This window comes from Papaver somniferum, chromosome 11, assembly GCF_003573695.1.
Source record: "Papaver somniferum cultivar HN1 chromosome 11, ASM357369v1, whole genome shotgun sequence".
NCBI classification, from domain to species: Eukaryota; Viridiplantae; Streptophyta; class Magnoliopsida; order Ranunculales; family Papaveraceae; genus Papaver; species Papaver somniferum.
In genome coordinates this window covers 42406371-42427915 of record NC_039368.1, presented here as the reverse complement: position 1 = coordinate 42427915, position 21545 = coordinate 42406371, and the positions used below count along the sequence as shown (strand labels likewise).

At 35.9% G+C, this 21545-nt stretch overlaps 1 protein-coding gene across 2 annotated transcripts; it reads left to right on the top strand.

Annotated features, from left to right (window-relative positions):
* Positions 1-13206: 13206 nt before the first annotated feature.
* On the top strand, positions 13207-20727 carry LOC113322291 (homeobox-DDT domain protein RLT1-like). 2 transcript variants are annotated; one of them, XM_026570356.1, is made up of 8 exons: positions 13207-13466; positions 14496-14603; positions 14700-15368; positions 16183-16262; positions 17821-18273; positions 18366-18449; positions 18564-18646; positions 19940-20727. In XM_026570356.1, exons 1-8 carry the CDS (start codon positions 13457-13459, stop codon positions 20007-20009), a joined length of 1557 nt encoding a protein of 518 aa, XP_026426141.1. In that variant the 5' UTR covers positions 13207-13456; the 3' UTR covers positions 20010-20727. The 2 variants fall into 2 exon arrangements, with proteins under 2 accessions (XP_026426141.1, XP_026426140.1); XM_026570355.1 differs by having other exon boundaries at positions 14469-14603.
* The last annotated feature ends 818 nt before the right edge of the window (positions 20728-21545 follow it).

Here is a 21545-nt window from a genome sequence, read left to right as displayed (position 1 = left end):
ATTATTACACATAAATGAAATGTACCTTCATTTAGATATGAGTAACCGTACCTAAACGTGTACACCTTGTTGGATCAACTAGAGTTAACCGAAGTTAGCCATATGAAAACTTTCATATCAACCTCATTCATCTTAACCATAACTAGTTCAAATGACTCAAATAAAACTAGTTCTAGAGTTGTTCAATTGCTTATATACTCATAGAAGTATACAAGATACAATTGATGCAAAATCGATTTTGATTCACTCGAATCAAGTCATGAACATTATAGCCACGGTTTGCATAAGATTGCATCCTTTATCATATAAATATATTAGTTCATGAATAAACCGATTTTAGAACATCATCCACTTAGTATGCATATGGGTCCGCAAACCTAAGTAGCCGGACTAAGTTTGGGTTTCGCCAGTACGCGAACTTGTACGCATACCATCCAAGCTCAGCAGAAAATCCCGGACCTGAACCTTTATGCCAGTACCCGTACCGGTACGCATACCAGGTTCCCGGACTTCACAAACCAACCAGTACGCATACGGGTATGCATACCATGGTTCAAAGACATGGATTACATATATGCAAGTACGCATACTATGCTCAAATCCAATTGTTCTAAACTCTCATTTCAACCATTGAACATTCTTGGAAGACGGGACTAGCTGTCTCACGCAAACTATTAGCTTCAAAGCAATTTTCAAGTGATCGAATAATCAATACAAAACATTCCGAGTCTACATCAAATGAATGTTTCACATAAATCATGTAAGATGTTACCGGGTGATTTTCACATGATCATCTTTTGACTTTCGTCAAGAATATAAGATGAACTTGGTTAAAGAGAAAGTTTACCAGCACATATTTCGAGAAATATGTAAGCGAGTTAAACTCAGCTCGAAATATCAAATGTATATAATTGAAGTCTCTATATCTATACGACTTTTGTCTCAAACAAGAGATAGAGTAGATAGACTTTTGAGTGATAGATGATTTCAAGTCTCCCCTTAGTAGTTCTTCGTCTTCAATCGATGAACGCCGTGAAGTCTAATGCTCAACTACACTTTCTATCATTATCCGAGATTTAGTTATAAGTAGACTAGAAATCATGACTTATAGTTTTGACAACTAAACTTGACAAACAAGCTTGAGATAGCAACGCTTGCGAGTTCGACCGAGCAATGCTCAAACATTAATACTTATCTATCCTCCGTTAGAACCATTCATCACCAATTGTAGGATAACGTGTACGCTTAGCTATCCACAAAACTCCTTGCATCATCGGACAATTGGTATGCTTAGTCACCGGATTCTACTCAACTGAGCCGCCTTGAGGTACACTTGCAAGGTGTAACTCGATCGAACTCTTTAGAGTTTGTGAATTTAGGTTTGATCCCAGCAGTTAAACTCGGTACGCTAGATTCACTTACTGGTGTTGTTCCCACACCTGATTTCTTTACAAAATCCCTCTACAAGGTCTCATGTTCTCTACTTGTGTAGGAGATGCACGACAATTACGGATAGCTCAACTCTCTACTAGCAATAGAAAGATCAATGGATTAATCTGATTGCGCACCCAAACCAATCTAAGAATCAATCATAAACCCTAGATATAATAAAAACAAACGATGATTATTAAAAGTTCAAATATATTTGTATTAATAAAAAAGCTTCACGCTCAGAACATTGAATTCATCCTTAATCGACAAAGGATTTAGCTACTCATATAACAAAGAAGATGAATAATGGTGGTTTCCCCCTAAAGCGGTAAGCCCTGGGTTTAGATGTAGACCCTAGCTTATGATATGAGATGATATATTCTTTAGAAGGCCTAATACCTATTTGTATAGGTTTACAATGCTTGGCCTCCAAGTATCCTACTCGGTTCCAGAAACGGAAAATGGGTCATGTGTCCGAATATTTTTAAAACACGGTTCAAATGGACGAGTAAAAATTATTATGGGTGAAACGGACACCAAAAAAATAGCAAGGATGAAACTGGATTCGTACTGACTTAAACTTAAAAAATAGCAAGGATGAAACTGGAAGCATCCTGATGTAAATTAAAAATAAGAAAAAATATTTAAAAATGGATAGGATGAAACTGTTTACATCCTGGCTATTTTTACATTTTTGTCCATTTAAATAGTATCAAAATCTAAATGTCCCTTTCACCCAGGAATTGTTGATTTTGGTCTTTTAAACCAATTTTGTGTTCCGGAAACCGACCCGAAACTACGAAAGAAGGACCCTAAAATCGTTCTTATCCTTCATTGTTTGATACCAGTATGCAAATGAAATTTTGTAACAAAATCCAGGGAAATAAGTTTGCATACCCGTTTGCAAACTGAAACCTCAGTTAAATGCGTTTGCATACCCGTTTCCAAATCCTAAATTTGAATGAGTTAATCTCGGTCTTTGGCCCGTCTCTTGATTTTGAGCGTTTTGCTCCTTTTCTTTGTACTTCTTCCACTTCTCTTGGACTTGGGTACTTGGATACTTGGAATACTTCTCTTTTTAGATCTTTTTAGCACTTTGTAGCTCCTTTTTTGATAATTCACCCAATAGAGACAAATAAGATAAAACAAGAGTAATAATACGAATACATGCAAGAATAATAGCTAAAACAAGTATAAAATGGATACTAAAATCATATGAGTTATGCACTTATCAAACATCTATTTTCTTATTCTTATGGCTACGTATCTTCAACAACTATGATGTTGAGTTGAACACGTTCAAAATCACTGGAGTACTTGGAGTGACAAAAAATTCAAGGTATATTGAAGTACAAGGAAATCAAGCATTTGGATGAGAAGCTACAAAGTTTATTTATTTTGTAATCCATATGTAATGATAGTTTTGTCACTAAAACTGACAAAGAGGGAGCTTGTTAGAGCATTGCTCGGTCGAACTCGCAAGCGTTGCTATCTCAAGCTTGTTTGTCAAGTTTAGGTGTCAAAACTATAAGTCTTGATTTCTATTTACTTATAGATATGTCTCAGATTAAGATAAAATGTGTAGTTAAGCTTTAGACTTCACGACGTTCATCGATTGAAGACGAAGATCTACTAAGGGAAGCTTGGAGGAACTTCATCAACAAAAGGTATGTGGAGACTTGAACTCATCTATCCTCATAAGTCTATTCTATTTTATCTCCTATTGAGACTAAGTCGTATAGTTATATAGACTTTTACATTATACACATTTGATATTTCGAGCTGAGTTTAACTCGCTTATATCTTTCTCGAAATATATGTTGGAAAGCTTTTTGCTTTAACTAAGTTCATCATTATTTTTGACGAAAGTCAAAAGATGATCATATGAAAATCGCCTTGTAACATGTTATATGATTTGTGTGAGACAGTCATTTGATGTAGACTCGGAATGTTTCATATTCATCATTCGATCACTTGAAAATTTCTTATAATCTAATAGTGAAAAGGAGAGGGTACCCAAATATACCTCAAGCTAAAACTTTTCTTACCTATAAGTCCTTTATCCGAAAGTGATTGTCTATGGACTGAGTCGAGACAATGCAACTAACCGGTTCACACTTCGTGTGATCGCCTATGGATACGAGATCGAGACAATACAACAACGAAGTATGTTTACTTGATAAAAAGGTTCGGACTTAACCAAGCACAATAGGATTGCTTATCAAGTAAATAGGAATTAACGTTTGTGTAATTTACTTTAATTATAATAAAACAATTATAATGCGGAAATATAAAGTAAATGACACAACAAGATTCTGTTAACGAGGAAACCGCAAATGGAGAAAAACCCCAGGACCTTGTCTAGAATTGAATATTCTCAGGATTAAGTCGCTACAAAAAATTAAACCAACTTCATATAGTTGAGACCAAGCAACTAGACTTATAGTTCATATAGTTGAGACCAAGCAACTAAGCAACGTACTTGGAACAATTCCTTTGGTTCGTATTCTAAACAGTAAAGGAACAACAAATCTGTTTGGTATCAACTCTCTTCAACCAAGTGATGTGAGTCGGACAAAGGCTCTTATGTTTATCTTAACGTAAACTCCTTCGTCAGGTTCTTAGATCTATATTATGTTCAATCACCAAAGGTAATTGTTAAGATTTTGCGATCAGTACTTTCAATCACAAAGAATTATATTGATGCCGATCTACACAACTAATCAATCCAATATACCACAAGGATAAACCGATTATAGTTGGATCCTCTTATACCGGAACAAGTATTGTGCACATTAAAGATTATGAACCCCAAATCAGAAATCTTCAATATCTTCATTGTCTTCAAATATTCTTAGATCTTCAATAAATACCTGCGCACAACAACTTGAATCTCTTGTGATCAATTACGCACAAAATGGAGTCTGTTAACAATGGATTATCATAAGATCGTCTTTAGAACTAACAACAGTCTAAAGATCCCTGTCGAAACTTCGATCTAGTTTGAGTGAATCTTATATCAGAAGAGAAGATTCTCAAGCATAAACAAACTAGGTGAAATCAAAGTTCAACCACCGTTAGTCAATCACATCAATTGAAAACACAAGATAAACCACAATTATCTAGTTTCCCATCAACGGTACTCGTGGAGCTTCTCAATCCCAAAGAAGACTTTAAATTGAGCGGTTGTAAGATATTTCTCCTAAGTAGGTTACTCTCCTCTCCGAATAGGCGGCTACACCAGTAATAACACAACCGAGGAAGTTTGCTATCACGAAGGATTAGTTTGTTAGAAATGCAAACTTCAAGTATTTATAGACAAGGAAGTTTGTACACCAAGGAATTTCCAAAACCGAAAATATTCTCAAAGATATTTAATATATTCCAACTCCGGTTTTCATAATTCCTGGAAATGCTCTGTCCAAAATAATGACCGAAAATCTCTTTGGAAAATCTCAACTAGTAAATGCACATTACTAATTCTCATTTTCCTAAAATAAAATTAACAACCTTAATTAAAATATTTTTAACTTATTTATATTTCGATCCTGGGATTTTCTTCCTGTATCTATTAAGGAATAACTTTGAACAATAAAAGATAATCATTACAACACATGTTCAAAGTATGTCGACATCCTTACTTTGTAAGTCCTCTTTCATACTTACAACCTTGAAACCGATTTTCCACACTTCCAAACAAGTTTAGAATTGGTTCATCTGACTTTCAAGAACTATGTGATTGATCAAAAACACTCAATCACAAATCATGGGTTTAACGGTTCTACCAAAAAAATTTTCAGTCCTACCTCCATATGAGTACTGTGCATAGTCACACTAGCTTTCCAAAATTCGGTTGACTAGGTACTAGTATCGGATCCCCGCATATATATGGTATCTAACTTATACGTGTTGCACATGTCCGTAGAATCGGATCCCCTTTCCCTAAAAACGTGTTTGCACATGTCCATAGGATCGGTTCCCCTTTCTGCTAAAAACTTGTTGCACATCATACAAGGATCGATTCCCCTTTGTGATGTGTTGCACCTCTTATTAGGATCGATTCTTTTTTATCCAGAGTCGGTCATACACAAATCACAAACTCGATCATACCATCTCAGGTGATTAATTAAGATCAGTTTCACTAATAAAAGTCATACCAATACATAAGTCAAGCCTTTGTGAATAGTTTTAACAAGAACACAAACAAGTCATGAACGGTTATACTAATCACACATATTGGTTGTTCACGAGATATGCAATGAATAACAATACAAATAACACCTGGCGATTTCCTTTTCGATTCACAAACCAAGTTTATGAATTTACTTCCTTAGAACACATGTAAAACATTATTACCTAGTATGAAATCCTCACCTCATACCCATACATAATCACAATAGGATTTAAACGATTATGTCGATGTCTTATCTACAAAGTTTAACGGTTAAGCAGTAAACCTCGTATTATATTCCTTGATACTATGTCTATCTAGAGTTCAAACATACTTCGCAGTTTTGTTTTCAATATGCACGACTTGAAAGATACGTTAGGGAATGAAACAATTCAATTCAAATATCACTAACCTCAAGTGGAAGGATTATGTTGTCGTTGTAGCTCCTTGCTTCTTCACATCTTCAAGTCTTCGCAATACTTGTAAAGTCTCATATCCTAATACTTTCAAGCTAACCTATACGAAGTTGACTCTAGTACATAAGCAAGCGACTCTTAACATGAGTTTTGATTCACTAAAATATGATAACCAAACTTGACATACCAACGCTTGGTGGGTTCAACTGAGCTATGCTCTAACAAATAGTTTGTGTGAGACAGCTGTTGTCATCTTCTAAGAATGTTTAAATGTTTGAAATGGAAGTTTAGAAGAATTAACCATTGTCTGGATATAGCACGGTATGCATATCAGTATGCAAACTGTTGTAAGAATGATTCAGGTTAGAGAACCAAGAATGCATACTCGTATGCGAACGGTTTTAACTGTTAAAGTCCGGGAACTAAGTTTGTGTAGCTTTTTGCAAACTGTTTCACCTAAATTCGGTATGGAACGACAGTATGCGCACCCGTTTGCGAACTGTCGGAAAAGATCAAGTCCGGAATGGCAGTATGCATACACGTTTGCGAACTGTCGGAAAGGATCAAGTTCGGAACTTAAGTTTACGTACCCGTTTGCAAACTTATGTGGTTAAGTTCTAAAATCGGTTAAGTATTATTTCATACTCATGAAAAATACATTTATAAATTAAGGAATGCAATCTTTGCAAACTGTGGCTAAAATGTTCATAAACTGATTCTTTTGAATCAATCTGATTTTACTTCAATTCTGTCTTGTATACTTCTATGAGAATATAAAAAACTGAACAACTCTATGAGTAGAACAATTAGATTCATTTGATTATCATTTTATCTAGAAGTGTTAAAATGAACATGGTTAATATAAAAGTATTCATATGGCTAACTTCGGTTAACTATTATTAAGCCAACTCAATATACATGTCTAGGTACGGTTACCCATATCTAAATGAAGGTATATCTTATTTGGGTATAACAAGCTAAGAACATCTAACGGTGCAAACTTAGTTTAAATCTTAAATCAGGTTTTCATCTAATGGTGAATATTGATTTCTTTGTCTCAAAGTTATCAAACCCTGATTTGAAGACTATATAAGGGAGAACTCTAGCAACTGAGAAACCTAATCCCCACACCTTTTGTGTGATACTAGTTGCGACTAGAGTCGATTCTCCTTTAACCTAGGTTTTTCCTAAAACCTTTATAGGTTAACGACTTAAAGACTTCATTGGGCTAGCCGTGTGAGCCCATCCTCACGGTTCCTTTATTATTTAATTATTATTATCTCTCTTCCCTTTCCTTATTTGATCCGACTTCCAATCCTAGTTCTTCCATGTTTTTGGATGCTCCTTTAAGCATTATTACTAATTACTAAATACACCCGTGCCTTTTTCTCGGGGCTTACTCGGATGCCCCAAATGCCCAAAAGGTAAATATCCATCATTATTCCATGAAATTTGACCGAAAAAATCATGAATCCTGAATAAGTGAATATTAGGGTTTAATTAGCATATTTTTTCTAGGAATTTGACTGGTAAATACAACACTACAATTACTTAATTGGTTGCTCTGCACTGGCATGCCGCATGTCTGGGAACCTTTAGATATGATGCGATCAACATCATATATTATTCTGAGTAAGTTCAAACACTAGAGATGAATTCTGAATTTAAAAGAGACTAAGCCGCTCAACGTAATCGATGAAATATATGGAATATTGGAAACCCTGCCTCAGAAATCTTAATATTGCCGTCATATATTATTACTTTCATGAGGTTACATAACTGCAATTCACTTCTTGTGAAGATATAAATTTTATATACTTATGATACTGATCATAGATGCATAAATTTTCGATGTGATTTTACGAATATGACCTTCGCCAAAAATCCACCATCAACAGTCCTATACAAGATAAATGACTTTAGTTTATTTGAATTTCTCTACCGTAGTTACCAGTTAGTTACATGGACGATTCACAAAGCATAAATAATGGCAACAGAGAACCAACGCCGGGAAAAAGTACAACAACATATGTATTTTTGGAAGCCAAACTTTTCTTTTACTAATTCTATAATCCTTTTATACGTTCTTTAGGTCATATGTTTGTCAAGCTACTTCGTTTTTTATGAGAATAAATAATTTTGTTCATATTCCCTGTTGTTCCAAGATCCCAGTAATTTACCAACCATTCCAAATCTATTCTACGTAGATTTTGCAGCATGTATGACAATTACTGCGTTCGCTTGGTCGAAATATGTATTCAATTCAACATCACAAATGTATTTCGTCTAAGTAAATTTGTTTATCAGAGACAAAATGTAGAGTTTTATTGTTCTTTTTTTCTTTATTTATTACCTTCAGGTTAATTACTTGCACAGGCATGGACTAGCTCATATTGAGTTAAAGTTAGAAAACGTACGTATAAGTCCAGTGGATAGACATAATTAAGTTGTTATTCGTCACAAGTGCATCCTATACAAAATGCCACATCTACAGTTTCAACATGACCTTTTTTGGAATGGATACTCTCATCATTTGAATTATCCATGTTCATCTAGGATATTTTGCTCTGTATTACTCGAGGAAAATTGGCCTTTTCTGTTTTATCCTTGCTTCCTAAACCTCAGATTTCCATGGTAGCTAATATTTTGCTTTTTATTGTAGCTAATATAAGCCACCCCAGCAAACAAGATTTTCCTTTATAACTTGATATACATGTTCATCTAAGAATTTTTTGGAATTCTTATGTCATCTTTAATTACCAGTTGAAATAGTTATATCACTGCTCAGGATATTCATGGTGAGGGTAAAAGTTTTTGTACCTCTGTATTTTGCTCGATACTTTATTTAGCTACAAGAAAGAGAAAAGTAAATTATCTATTAAAACTATAAGTAGGCTCGAATCATCAGCAAAGTCGCCTCAAATTTAGAACTTCGGTGTTACTACTTCTTTTGTAACAACTTATTTCATAACATGCCTTAAACCCTTTTGCTTACAGTAAGTTACAACTTTCCATTTATGGCATGGGCCATGCAGTGTACCATAATATTCCTTTAGCTTAGTATGGCGTTTTTGGCACTTCATAACGAATCGTACTAAAATTGTAGTATATCACATGGCTAGATTTTTTTAGTTTTCCTCGTCAACTTTTGGTTGATTTGTCGACAAAAAATAAAAAAAAATTATTGCAAAAAAAAAAAAATCAACGGTGTAAAAGTTCTATGATTAAGTTCGCACTATGAAAGTTTATTTTTTTTGTGCATAAAATTAACCAGATCTCTAATTTACGATTCAATAAATCGAATCGTGCTAAAATTGTATTATATCACATGACTACATTTTTTTTGAATTTTCCTCGTCCAACTTATGATTGATAAAAAAATTTAAAAAGAAAGTTTACTGCAAAAAAGAAAAATCAATGGTATAAAAAGTCCTATGATTAAATTCGCATTTATGAAACTTTATTTTTCTCATGCATAAAAATAACCAAACGTCTGATTTAAGATTCAATATAACGAATCATGCTAAGAATATTGTATATCACATGAATATATTTTATGAGTTTTGCTCGTCCAACTTAGGATTAATTAGTTAAAAAAAATAAAAATAAAAATTATTACAAAAAAGAAAAATCATGATATAAAAGGTCTTATGATTAAGTTGGCAAGGAACCTTTCAAAACTCAGAATCGTCTATGTAGAGAAGTCACTAAGGATGCTCTAAGTAGAGCCATATAATTATTTTCTTAATAAGACTTGACTTTTGATATATAATTTTATTTATGAAGCAAGAACTACGTCCTAAAGCACACCCTCTTTATACACCTCATGTGTAAAAGATATACCACATTCTTTCATACAATGGTTTCAGTCAGGCGACCGTAATACCACATTCTTCCGTACAAAGGCTATGATTCATAGAAGCTGCAACAATATACAACAAATTCAGGATCATCAAAACAACTGGATTAACGACAAAGAAAAAATTATCAGGATCATGCTTGAACACTTCACATACCAGTATACGACTCCAAATACAGTAATTGATAAAAATCTGTTTGAGATAATAATACCAAGGTTAACCCCTCGACAATGTGAGAAACTAACAGGGGAAGTCACCATTGAGGAGATCAAACAGGCGCTTTTCTCCATAGGATCGGACCGCGCTCCAGGATCAGATGGATTCACCAGTAAGTTTTTTGGGAAACAACCCAACCACAACTTATTGCAATGGTACGAAGTTTCTTTGAGTCATTTAGCATTCACCCTCTCATGAACCATACTAACATCGCTCTAATCCGAAAGATTGAACATCCCTTGAAACCATCTCAATTTAAACCGATAGGGTTATGTAATGTCACTTATAAAATCATCTCAAAGATCTTGGTCAATCACATACGACCTCTACTCCCATTTTTGATAGCCCATACCAAAGTGCCTTTGTGCCTCAATGATCCGTTCATGATAATATATTTATCGCAGCTGAACTTTTTCACCACATCAAAACATCATACCGTACGAAGGATCCTAAAATAGCACTGAAACTAAACATTCAAAAGGCCTATGACTCATTGGACTGGGGATTCATCAAACAAGCTTTCACCAGCTTAGGCTTCCCCTCCAACCTTGTGGATTATATTATGCTATGCATATCTACGGTAACCTATTCAATCAATTTCAACGGCACACCGCATGCATACATCACTCCAACCAGGAGAAGACGACAGAGAGGGGTCTCTCTCTTCTTATATCTTTATTATTTGTGCAGAAATACTGTCCACCAATTTGGGAATACTTGAAGCACAAAACAAGATAGAGGGGCTCCGCATTTCTCAAAAATCTCCACCAACACTGCATCTTATGTGCGCGGATGATCTCTTGATAACATATAAATCAACCCCAAAAGGCACAAATTACCTCAAACTACTGCTACAGGCTTACGACACCTCGGCGAGTCAACACATCAACGACTCTAAATCCATACTGATACATCACCCGAAGCTAGAACAACCCCCGATAGATAAGTTAACCCAATATTTCAACATGCCAACAACATCAAACCCCATACCTATTTAGGAGTATAATTTAAACATGGTAGATCCTCTAGCTACATATTTTCCCCTCTGCTTCAGCGGCTGGCACACATGGCAAAAGGATGGATGACCAAATGCCTTAACCAATCGGGAAGATTCGAGCTCATAAAATCATCACTAACCCCTACTGCCAACCACCTCATGCAACCAAAATTCTTCATTCTCATATCCACCAAAAATGGATCGTATCAATACAAACTTCTTATGGGGTCACGATTATTCAATCAGAAAACTCCACCCACTGGAAAAAGACAAGCTCAACAAACCCAAATCACAAGGAGGGCTTGGTATTCGAAGTAGTAAGGAACACAACAAAGCACTACTCATGAAGAGAGTTTGGAACATTCACCAAAACCCTAACTCTATCTTAGCCAGACTATATAATGCAAAATATCTTGACCAGACCCCCATTTTCGAGAGCATCCCACCACTCCCATCTTCGCCCAGCCCTCAATGGAAGCAAATGAACTCGCTCATACCATTTTTCAAACAACATCTCTTCCACCAAATAGGAGATGGATTACACACCCCCATACAAGCAAATTGGATACCACAATTTGAAATACCATTAACCCAGCTTCTTGTTCTCCAATACAATTAGTAGCAGACATCATCAACCCATCAACCAGGAATTGGGATCATCAAAGATTAAGCCTACTACCCCTCCCCATAATTCAACGAATCATCAACATCCACATCCCGCAGAGCAATCAAACCGATGGGATCATATGGCCTTTTACAAAAAACGGACAATATACTACTGCTGCAGGATACAACTGCCTCATTAGCGCTTCTGCGCAAACTCACCATGACCCCCTTCCACCATCCAACTTCTTTTGGACACTCCCAAGTCCCCCAAAAGTACAGCTTTTCTTGTGGAAAGAAATTAATGAGGATTTACCAACCTTCAACATTCTTCATCACATCCATCTCACCAACTCCAATCTATGCCCTCAATGCAGTTCTAATCCCGAAACATCCAATCACATTCTGCTACACTGTCAGACAACTATAGATTCTTGGAACCTCTTACTAAACCACCTCAGAAACCTTCACGTCGCCTTGCAAGGCATACCCATTTCACTACCTCACCAAACAACCATATCCGAACTTCTTCAAACAAAAGTACATGCACCGATAACCACAACCTTCTGCTTCCTTTTTTCGTCCTTATGGTTAACCAGGAACGGTGTGATGTATCGCCAACAACAACAAAATCCGATAAGTGTAATGCAAAGGGCCATCAAGCTCCAGCGGGAATATTCTTGGGCCCAGACTCACCTCCCACTGGTGCTCCCTCGGATGCATCCATATCCAAACCCATCACAAAGAACCGTAAAAACTTCGACCATCTTTGTAGGATGGCTCAAGCCTCAATCAGATTGGATCAAAATCAACACGGACGGCGCAGCAAGAGGAAACCCCGGAATAGAGGGAGCAGGTATTATTTGTAGAAATGAGGAAACCAACACTATCCTAGCAATAACACAACCTCAGGGCATCACCACAGCACTTGCAGCGGAGACCCGGACCATGCACATAGCCTCTAAAACGGCGACGAAACGAGGATGGTCAAAAGTCCAATTTGAAACAGATTCGGAAAATTTAATGAGATTCATAACCTCAGATTCAGACCCCTCTTGGTATATATCTGACCTAGTTGCAGAGATCAAACAAAGGCTCGCCCAAATCCAGCAATATACCATTAGCCACGTCTACAGAAAAGCAAATCAAGCGGCAGATGGTTTAGCAAACCGAGCAGCGGATGATTGCTCCATAGGGAGACTCACGACAACAGTACGGGAACATACTGTTCCGCAATCTATCAGTTCCATTGTAATAGCAGACTCTATGGGTATTACATACACCGTGTAATTTCAGGCTAATCTAATAAATTTCATGCTTCAAAAAAACAAAACAAAAGAAAAGTGTAGAAGATATACCTCTTTCACGATTTGTGCACCAATTTGGTGCGACACAAAAAATGAAGGAAAACTCTATATGCATGGTCACTTTTGCATTTCCCTTCAGAGGGTGCCCTAATACCGTCTACCCCAATTTAACCAATGAAGTTACATTGGTCCAATATCTCTACTTTTCGCAGAGACGGCGGACAGCCCAACCATTACCATTACCATAAACAAAAACAGAAAAGGAAAGGAAAAACTCTTTTCTTCTTCATACGAAACTTGATATATATTCCGTCTTTCTTTCTTTCTTTCTCCACAGAATTCATGCAAACGTTACTGCATTCCTTTTCGTTATCATGTTCTTCTAGCGTTGTTTGATTTTTCAAAGCAGAAGAAGATAATTTTCTTGACTGGTAGAAATCTACCTTTACCCCCTAATGGAAGAAGGTACTGATTCTTCTTACCAATATCTTGATATAGTTATCCGATTAGAATTTTTGATGTTTAGGCTGAATTTGTGAGGACTTGTAAATTTATTGAATTCCTCCTACCTAATTTTAATAATGGTTAAATCGAAAATTCTAATGTTTTTTTTCTTTCTTTTTAATCTGGATTCTTATTGTTTTGTTTGTTATTATGCTAACTGCTTCTGTTTATGATTATCAAGAAAGTTTGGTCTGATTGTTTATTCATAATTGAATGAAATCTAGTTTATTCTTTTTTGGATTAAACTGTGTATTAGGGTTTGTTGGATTTTGGAAGTCTTCCCCACCACATATAGGGATACGTTTTTCTATCTTATCATAATTTCTTGCCATAGTTACCTACTGTTTCCCCTCAACACCTGGTGGATTTATACCTAAAGTTTCACCTAATTGACACAGCTAATCTTTTGTTAGAAGATTTAGGCAATAGGAATAGCTTGGTCAATGTTGAACTTTTAAAGGATAACAATCTTTGGTTCAATTATAGAGATATAGAAGAACAACGCACAATGCTAGCATTAGTCGTAGTTGAATTTCGTTTTAGGAATCCATATATGGAGTGTTTCTTACCTTTACCAACTTTGTCCTTCCTGTTTGTTACAACGCGGATGACCTTTTGATCCAATGTAATTCTAGCATGAACATGGTTTTTAAGAATCTGTATCAAGTGGAGAAGCTCCTGAGCATCAATATATATGGAACTTAAATAAATATTAGGTGATACTAAAAGTAGGACCTTCTAGAGATATAAGTAACAAATGCTGGGTTACGTCAAACTCAGGGGGATAGAGTTCCTGGTGTTCTCACTTATGAGTAATTGTGTCACTTTTAATAAAACATAGATTAGGTGTTATTCTTCATCTGGTTCTTGTTTTGTTTGTCTATTTCCGCTACGATATCATTTTGACTCTTGTCTCAAACTATTACTGTCATTACACACTTTGGGTGTGATTTATTAATTCAGCTGGTCACAATCTCATGAAAAATTCAGAACCCTGCGAGGTGCATCATGAAGAGGATAATGCCCTCCCTGAGAATAAACAAAAAAGGAAGTTCAAGACTCCAGCACAGCTTGAAGCTCTGGAGAACTTCTACACGGGTAAAATTGTCCTCTTCTCATATCTTAATCTTCTTTTGTTATTAATATGTTTCTTACCCGAATGCTTTAGAGAAATATATTCTTTTATCCCCTCAGAACATACATATCCCAATGAGAAAATGAAAGCGGATTTTGCAAAGAAGGTAGGATTATCTGAAAAGCAAGTCTCCGGATGGTTTTGTCATAGAAGATTGAAAGATAAAAGGCTATTGAAAGAAGCTTCTGCAAACGGAAAGCAAGATCTATCAAGTGGTGTTATACAGGATCGTGGCAGTGGCCTCAAGCAAGATTCATGTAGCAGTAACAAACAAGGGAGTTATAGATATTTTGATCTTAAAGAGGTCGAGAGTCGGAGATTTGATGGCCCAGACTATGCAACTCCAGACCGTCCTTACAGCAAAAGGGGTGTACGTATGCCTACTGGAATTTATAGTACTGCGGAGAATACTTCTTCAGGAAGTAGCTCTACTTCACACGAACGATTATTCCCTCACAAGGGAGGTCGTGGGACTCATGATATGGAAAATTTGAGATATCCAAATCGGAGTAGCAACTCAATGTTGATTTCCGAAGGTGTAAAGAACAAGGGTAAAGCTCTGGTATCAGGATATTTACACTTGCGGGATGAGATTGAAAATGCTGCTATCATTTCCGTTAAGAAGCAACTGGGGAGGCTTTTCTGCGAAGATGGCCCTCCTCTCGGAATAGAGTTTCAGTCACTTCCTCCTGGTGCATTTGATTCTCCAGTTAGGAACCAAGTCAATGGTAACAAAATCTTTTGAAATTAACATCTTTATATTTGTTATGTTTGCTGATACTTTTTTAGGGATGACTACTTCGTGAGGGCCCTAGTTTTGGTGTTGACTACCTGGCTAGCAAGAGAGCTAAACTTATAGTTACATGTTTATTTATTAAATTTTCACCTCCAGTGTTATCCTCCCAGCTCTTTAACAACTTTCTTGATCATGAAAATAACTTAACAACATAAAGATGCAGTTATGAAGCTTGGATCATATGTATTATATATAAAAAGAATGTAGCTGTAATACTAGAAAGCATTGATTAATTGCCTGACCCACAATAAGGGCCTTGTGGTGTGACTGGTGTCCACATGTTATCATGATATGCTGGGGTAAATTTGAGGCGTTTCATCCTTGAAGGGTTTAATTAGATGCATTTTGCTAGGTAACATACACTCACCACCCATCATGGAGGAAGTCTCTGTCATTACATTTCACATTTCTCTGTACAGCTTTTGATCATCTATGTAGATTCATGTGATGTGACCCATGTTATAATTATTTATTAATTATAATTATTTATTTAAGAAAGAGAAGAAGTTCTCTTTGACTACATTTTGCTTCTCCCGGGACAAGTTTTGATCATATATCAAGATTCCCATGTTATAAGTCAGAAGCTAAAGATGTCATTGTAGAATTATATACCCTCTGCTTGTTCGGTGTTTCAATGGTGTCTGTGAATTGCAAGCTAAAGACTTTGCTTATAATCATCATTCCTCTTGATTCCATATTGAATAGATCTCATGGACTTCAGCCTTGTTTTGCATAAATTTTGGCAGATACATACCAGATGGCTGGTCCTGTCCGACAGAACTCTCATGGTATCTCTAAAGGCCGCAAGGAATCCCGTATTGAGATGGTAAGTGTACCTTTCTGCTTAAATCCTTGAAAACTTTGAAAGTCTAACAGGGGTGGCTGCTTTTGAAATTTCAAAGTGGTGCACTTAGATAAGTTAAGTGTTTCTGGCCATATATATGCTGAAGTTCAGCTAGGTAAATATATCTATAAATGGTGCTCCCGTATGCGATGCTGGAGAAATGTAGATAACATCCTAAGGTTTCTATACTCAAAAGATAGAATAAGATTCTGGTTAGAAGTCCATGTGCAAATTTAATGGTTTACTAAATTTTACCAATCAAACTAACATGTGGTGATTTAAATGACTTCTTTTGAATGGTCTCGATGGAAGTTAATATTCTTGACTAAAAGTAGAGTTCTTACCTGGTCCAGGAGAACAATTGACTGAAGTCTCGCCAACCACAGACCTTCCACAAAACATGGTCAATCTTCCCGCTGTTCCTAACATCTATTCTTTATTTTATTTTACAAAGTCCTCTATGTGATCAAGGTATCTCGGGAGTTGCGGTCCTATCTGTGGAGTAAGGTTTCATTCTGGACCATATGCATTGGTATTGTCGTAGTCGAGAGAATATCAGCTGGATCTACTACTACTGGATGGTGGATGCCTAGGATTTCAAGGTTAATTATAGGTTTCAATTTGTTGTTTGTTAGGATTAGTCAGTAAATCAGCCTTCTTGAAATCATCATAGCAAATTAGCAATAATTAGTGTCAAATAAAATAGTTGTTCTTATGTTTCCTTACTAACTTCCAGGATAGGGCCTATACGACCAATAGCCATCTAAAGCTTATCTTATCTGTATTATTTCTCTATATTATATGTACACTTAGTATGGTGCTTCTGACTTCTAAGTAATTTAGAGAAATTAATCAAGCCATAAACCCAAAATCAGATGGTATGAGTAACCCAGCCATTTGAAAGACCTAGGAATTGCAGATTTCATATTAGAGAAAAGATGGTATGTGGCTCATGAACCAATTCACATCCCCTTAGTCACTCAACTTGAGAGTATTGGAGGAAGAGAACTTCACAATTGGTAAGATGAAAAGAGAAATTTTCTGATTGAAAACATATACTGGAGTCTTTACTGACCAGGAGGTATTTTTTAGTCTCCATCAACTCACAGCTGACTATTCTGTCTCAAAGTCGTGGCTAATTTTGAGATGTTAATGGGAATTCAGTATTTTTAGGCTCTGCAACTATTATTTTTTTGTGACACAAGTTTCAATGGAATCTGGACGTGTATTTATCTTAATCATATACTGTTCAGTAGTTTTCTCAACAAACTGATGCATTATACGTCAGAGGGATCACTTGGTATTAATGATCTTTCTGTGATCCACACAATTATGTTGTCACTAATATCTCCTACAGTCGTCATCTTGCTTAAATATTTTCATAGGAGAAGTCTGAATTATCTATCTGTTGAGTAGTTTGGTCACCAATTTGATGTGTTAGAGATGTCACTTGGCATTAGAATTATATCTATGAGCCACAAAATCATGTTATCAGCAGTATCTTCTTTAACAGATTTTTTCATTTTTTCTGTACCTCCAGAGATACCCAAGGAACCATCACGAGACATATCCGCAAGGCTCATATCCTGACGGGGAACATATCAAGCGTACCAAGTCAGAATATGTTCGTAGGGAGCGCACTACCTATCCATCCTTGGGAAACTCTTTTTTTAACAGTGACAGGAAACATGCCCCTGAAGGTATTCCATCCATGGACATGCGTGAAAGTTCCGAGGATGAACCACCTGTGATCAACAGCAAGAACAATTTTAGGAGGTCTAAGTATGGGGTAGAAGGGATGGTATCAAATAACAACGGAAATCCTCGTGTTCGTCCATCACTGAGCAAGTTTAGTAGCGGCGAACCATCAGATCTTCAGCTTCACAAGTACGATTATCCTAGGGCTCGAATGCTCAAGAGGAAGGAATACTTGGAACCTAAGCCCTTGAATTTGGTTAATCAGCATAAAGAGGCTTTTGATTCAGTGGATGGTGTAAGCTGAAATTTATTCTATTATTTTGTGTGCATTTGATCCGATGATAAATCTGGTATTTAAGATGGGTCATTTGTTTTACCCGCTTGTAGGAAGAAAACGTTCACAGAGATTGGAGAACGAAAGATTATGCGAATCACGTGAGAGCAAAGAAGAGCCTAAAAAATGATATGAAAGTGAGCTTCTACTTGTGCTGAATGTTTTGAAGTGCAATTTAATATTTTTGGGGCATAGAATATTTTTATCTTCTTTATCCATTTCTTCTTACTTCACTTTCTTTTCCTGTGAAGGTGGGGAGGAGGGTGCGAGCTGATTTTCCTTCACGAGCACCGGGTTCCAATGAATTGCTGCCATGTAGAAACCGGACCAAAGAGTTAGTCTCATAACTAAAGACCTTGCACTTTTTTTTTAATAATAGCTCATTGTTATGTTTATTTTATATTATGTTCACTTGACTCACTTACATTTAACTGCCTGCACATGGGGATGCTTATGAAAATTGTGAGAGGTTTACGCCTCCCCATGTACTGCTCCCAAAAAAGGCGTTATTTTGTGGGAAAATGTCAAAAGTTCTCTAAAATAATGACTTTTAGAGAGTATTCTTTTTCAAAATTATCTCAATATTTAGGTTTGGCGGAAAACCCTAAATTATAATTACCCCTCAGAAGAAGGGAGGAAATGAGAAGATGATATTGACGGTAAACCCGGTTACTCTTATATGGAAGTCAGTAATTACAGTATAATAAACGATCAGACCTTAAAAACAAACTGCAGTATACCATCACACATGAATTGATTCTACATACTTCTAAGCTGTTCTGTTTCTTTACAAGTGAGTGCAATTAAAATAAGCACCCAACTAATTGTGGTAAATAGCAATTCTCATGATGTTGTGTCTAGGTCACTATGTGCTGAGTTGGTATCTCAAGCTGACCTTTGTAAACCATACTGAATGGCTCTTTGACAGCACTTATAAAGAAGTAGTTTTTTTTTTTTAAAAAGAATTTGCTTTTTATGACCTTTGTGGGAGATATTATGGACTTCTGCAGTTTTGGTCAGATTTGTTGTACTCTGTTGAATTCGTGATCTAGGTTATCAGTTAGTATCTTTTTCCTCACTGCTTTTTATGATATAGATAAAAGTGTCTAGTTTTTAAATTGTCTGAAACACATTTCAAATTTTCATTTGTATGAAGAATGAAGCTGCAACAATTTGATGAGAAAACGTGCAACTATGTAAGAGGATCCATGAGTTTACATGCAATTTATCTTTTTTGAAACACACATACAATTATCACATAATGTTGGTAGTTGAACAACGTTACCTAAACTTTTTTCACAATTCTGATTTTTTTTTTTGAGACTGATAAAATATGTTTCTGTGAGCATAACTTAACAGATCAACTGTTTTTATACTAATAATATATACCAGTTATCAGCTACTTTTGAATTACATGTGCAATTATTTAAGTTTTGTTAAAAATTTGCCTAGGCATGCAGCTATGAGGTGGCAGCTTACAGACGAGTAGAAATATTCTCAAAATCCCTGATCAAATTGCTACATTATTTAAAGTGATGCCACCTAATTATAATCTCCCTAGGATCATAATATGTTTTTTTATATGTATATGCTTAACTTTCTAAAACAGCACTGTCTCATCATCTAGGCACATCGGAGATGGGCAAACCAGTTTCTACGAGGATGCTGCTGCAGAAACTAGTTCATCCATGGACTGAACTGGCAAATGGCCAGGTTGATAAATTCCTTGTACTCTCTCTCTCTCTATATATATATATTATATATATATATATACATATCAATGTGAGAGTTGAAGAGATATAAAATGCTGTCGATTCGGATCAGTTGTGAAGGATGCAGATTTTGATGGTTCTGTAGACCATATTTGAGGAAAATATATCGTTCGTTACTGTTCGGTTATTCTCTTCTTGTGGAAGAGTTTCCGTCTTTGACGCTACAGCTACCCGGGAATCTAAATCACTGTCATGGAAATGGTTATTGCACGCTGCAGGTTACGATATCTCACACTAGTATTCCTGTTTCTGCAACATCTGCACGTCACGTATATAGCTGTGTAGTTAGTTTAACTGAGGAAAGAATCTAAGACCACATTAGACTTTAACTTCAGTCATCATGGAAACCTCGTGTAAGTTTAGAGCTTAACATAACAATTTGACTTCTTATGTAAATCTTAACCACAAGCTCCTGGACAGAAACGTTGCAGGTGAAATGAATCTATTTAGGATGCATTTGTTGGATTGAACAGATAGCAAAACCTTTTAAAAAAAAGAATCAATGTTGTGTTTTTTTTCTTCGTATCTTAGTTGAATTTTCTTTCTTTTGGTGTTGTAGGAATTCTGTTGATCTTTTTGCTTTCTAGATGAACTTTTCTATCTAGTTTTGGAAGCAGTTTTTGCTTGCACCTTGTTCTTTTTATGTCTTGCAACTTTATATTTTTCTGCACATTCTGGAAAAAAATACTGCCAAAAGATGTAGATAATGTATTCATAACAACTTCAGTTCATTCATTCTCTTCAATTTTGCCGTGTATTATACATGACAACCACTCCGGTATGGCTGTATCCATTCAGAACTAAATAAATGGCAACAAAACCAAGAGCCTTGCATCTTCCCAGTTTTTGAAAAGTCTGCAAAAATAGTTAAGGTCTCAAGGTTCAAATAATTTGAATCGTTGCAACTGTTCAGACCCAATTTGGTGCGCGCCACTTATGCCTACACTGGATGATTAAAAACGGTCATGAGTCAAAACCGCCAATAGGCATGGCGTGCCCTCTGTAAGCGATACCTAGTTGGCTTGTTTACTATCTTTCCACCTTGAATCTAGCTTGAATCTAAAAAAATTGTCCACTCCTTTATAATCTTCTGTGAGATTTGCCTTTGGTTTTGACGGATGTTCCATCAATCAAAGATTGCATCCTAAACTCACTAAAGGAAGTTTTCTCACTTACTAGTTATTAGTGCATATGGTGGATAAAGTATTAATTTCGATTGAAATTAAATTTTCAGAAAGGATATCAATTATTTGAGGATGTGGTTTTGAACCTTTTGATCACGTGCAGTAATAATAAATTTTCATGACAACAATAACGATATACAATAACATGCAGATTAGCATAATAAATAGCGGAACCAACGGTTAACTGATTTCTTTAACAAAAAAAAGAAAAAGGTTGACCAATTTTTCTTTTTTTCTTTTTTCCTATATTAAGCATACCAATTTTCCTGTTTTTTTC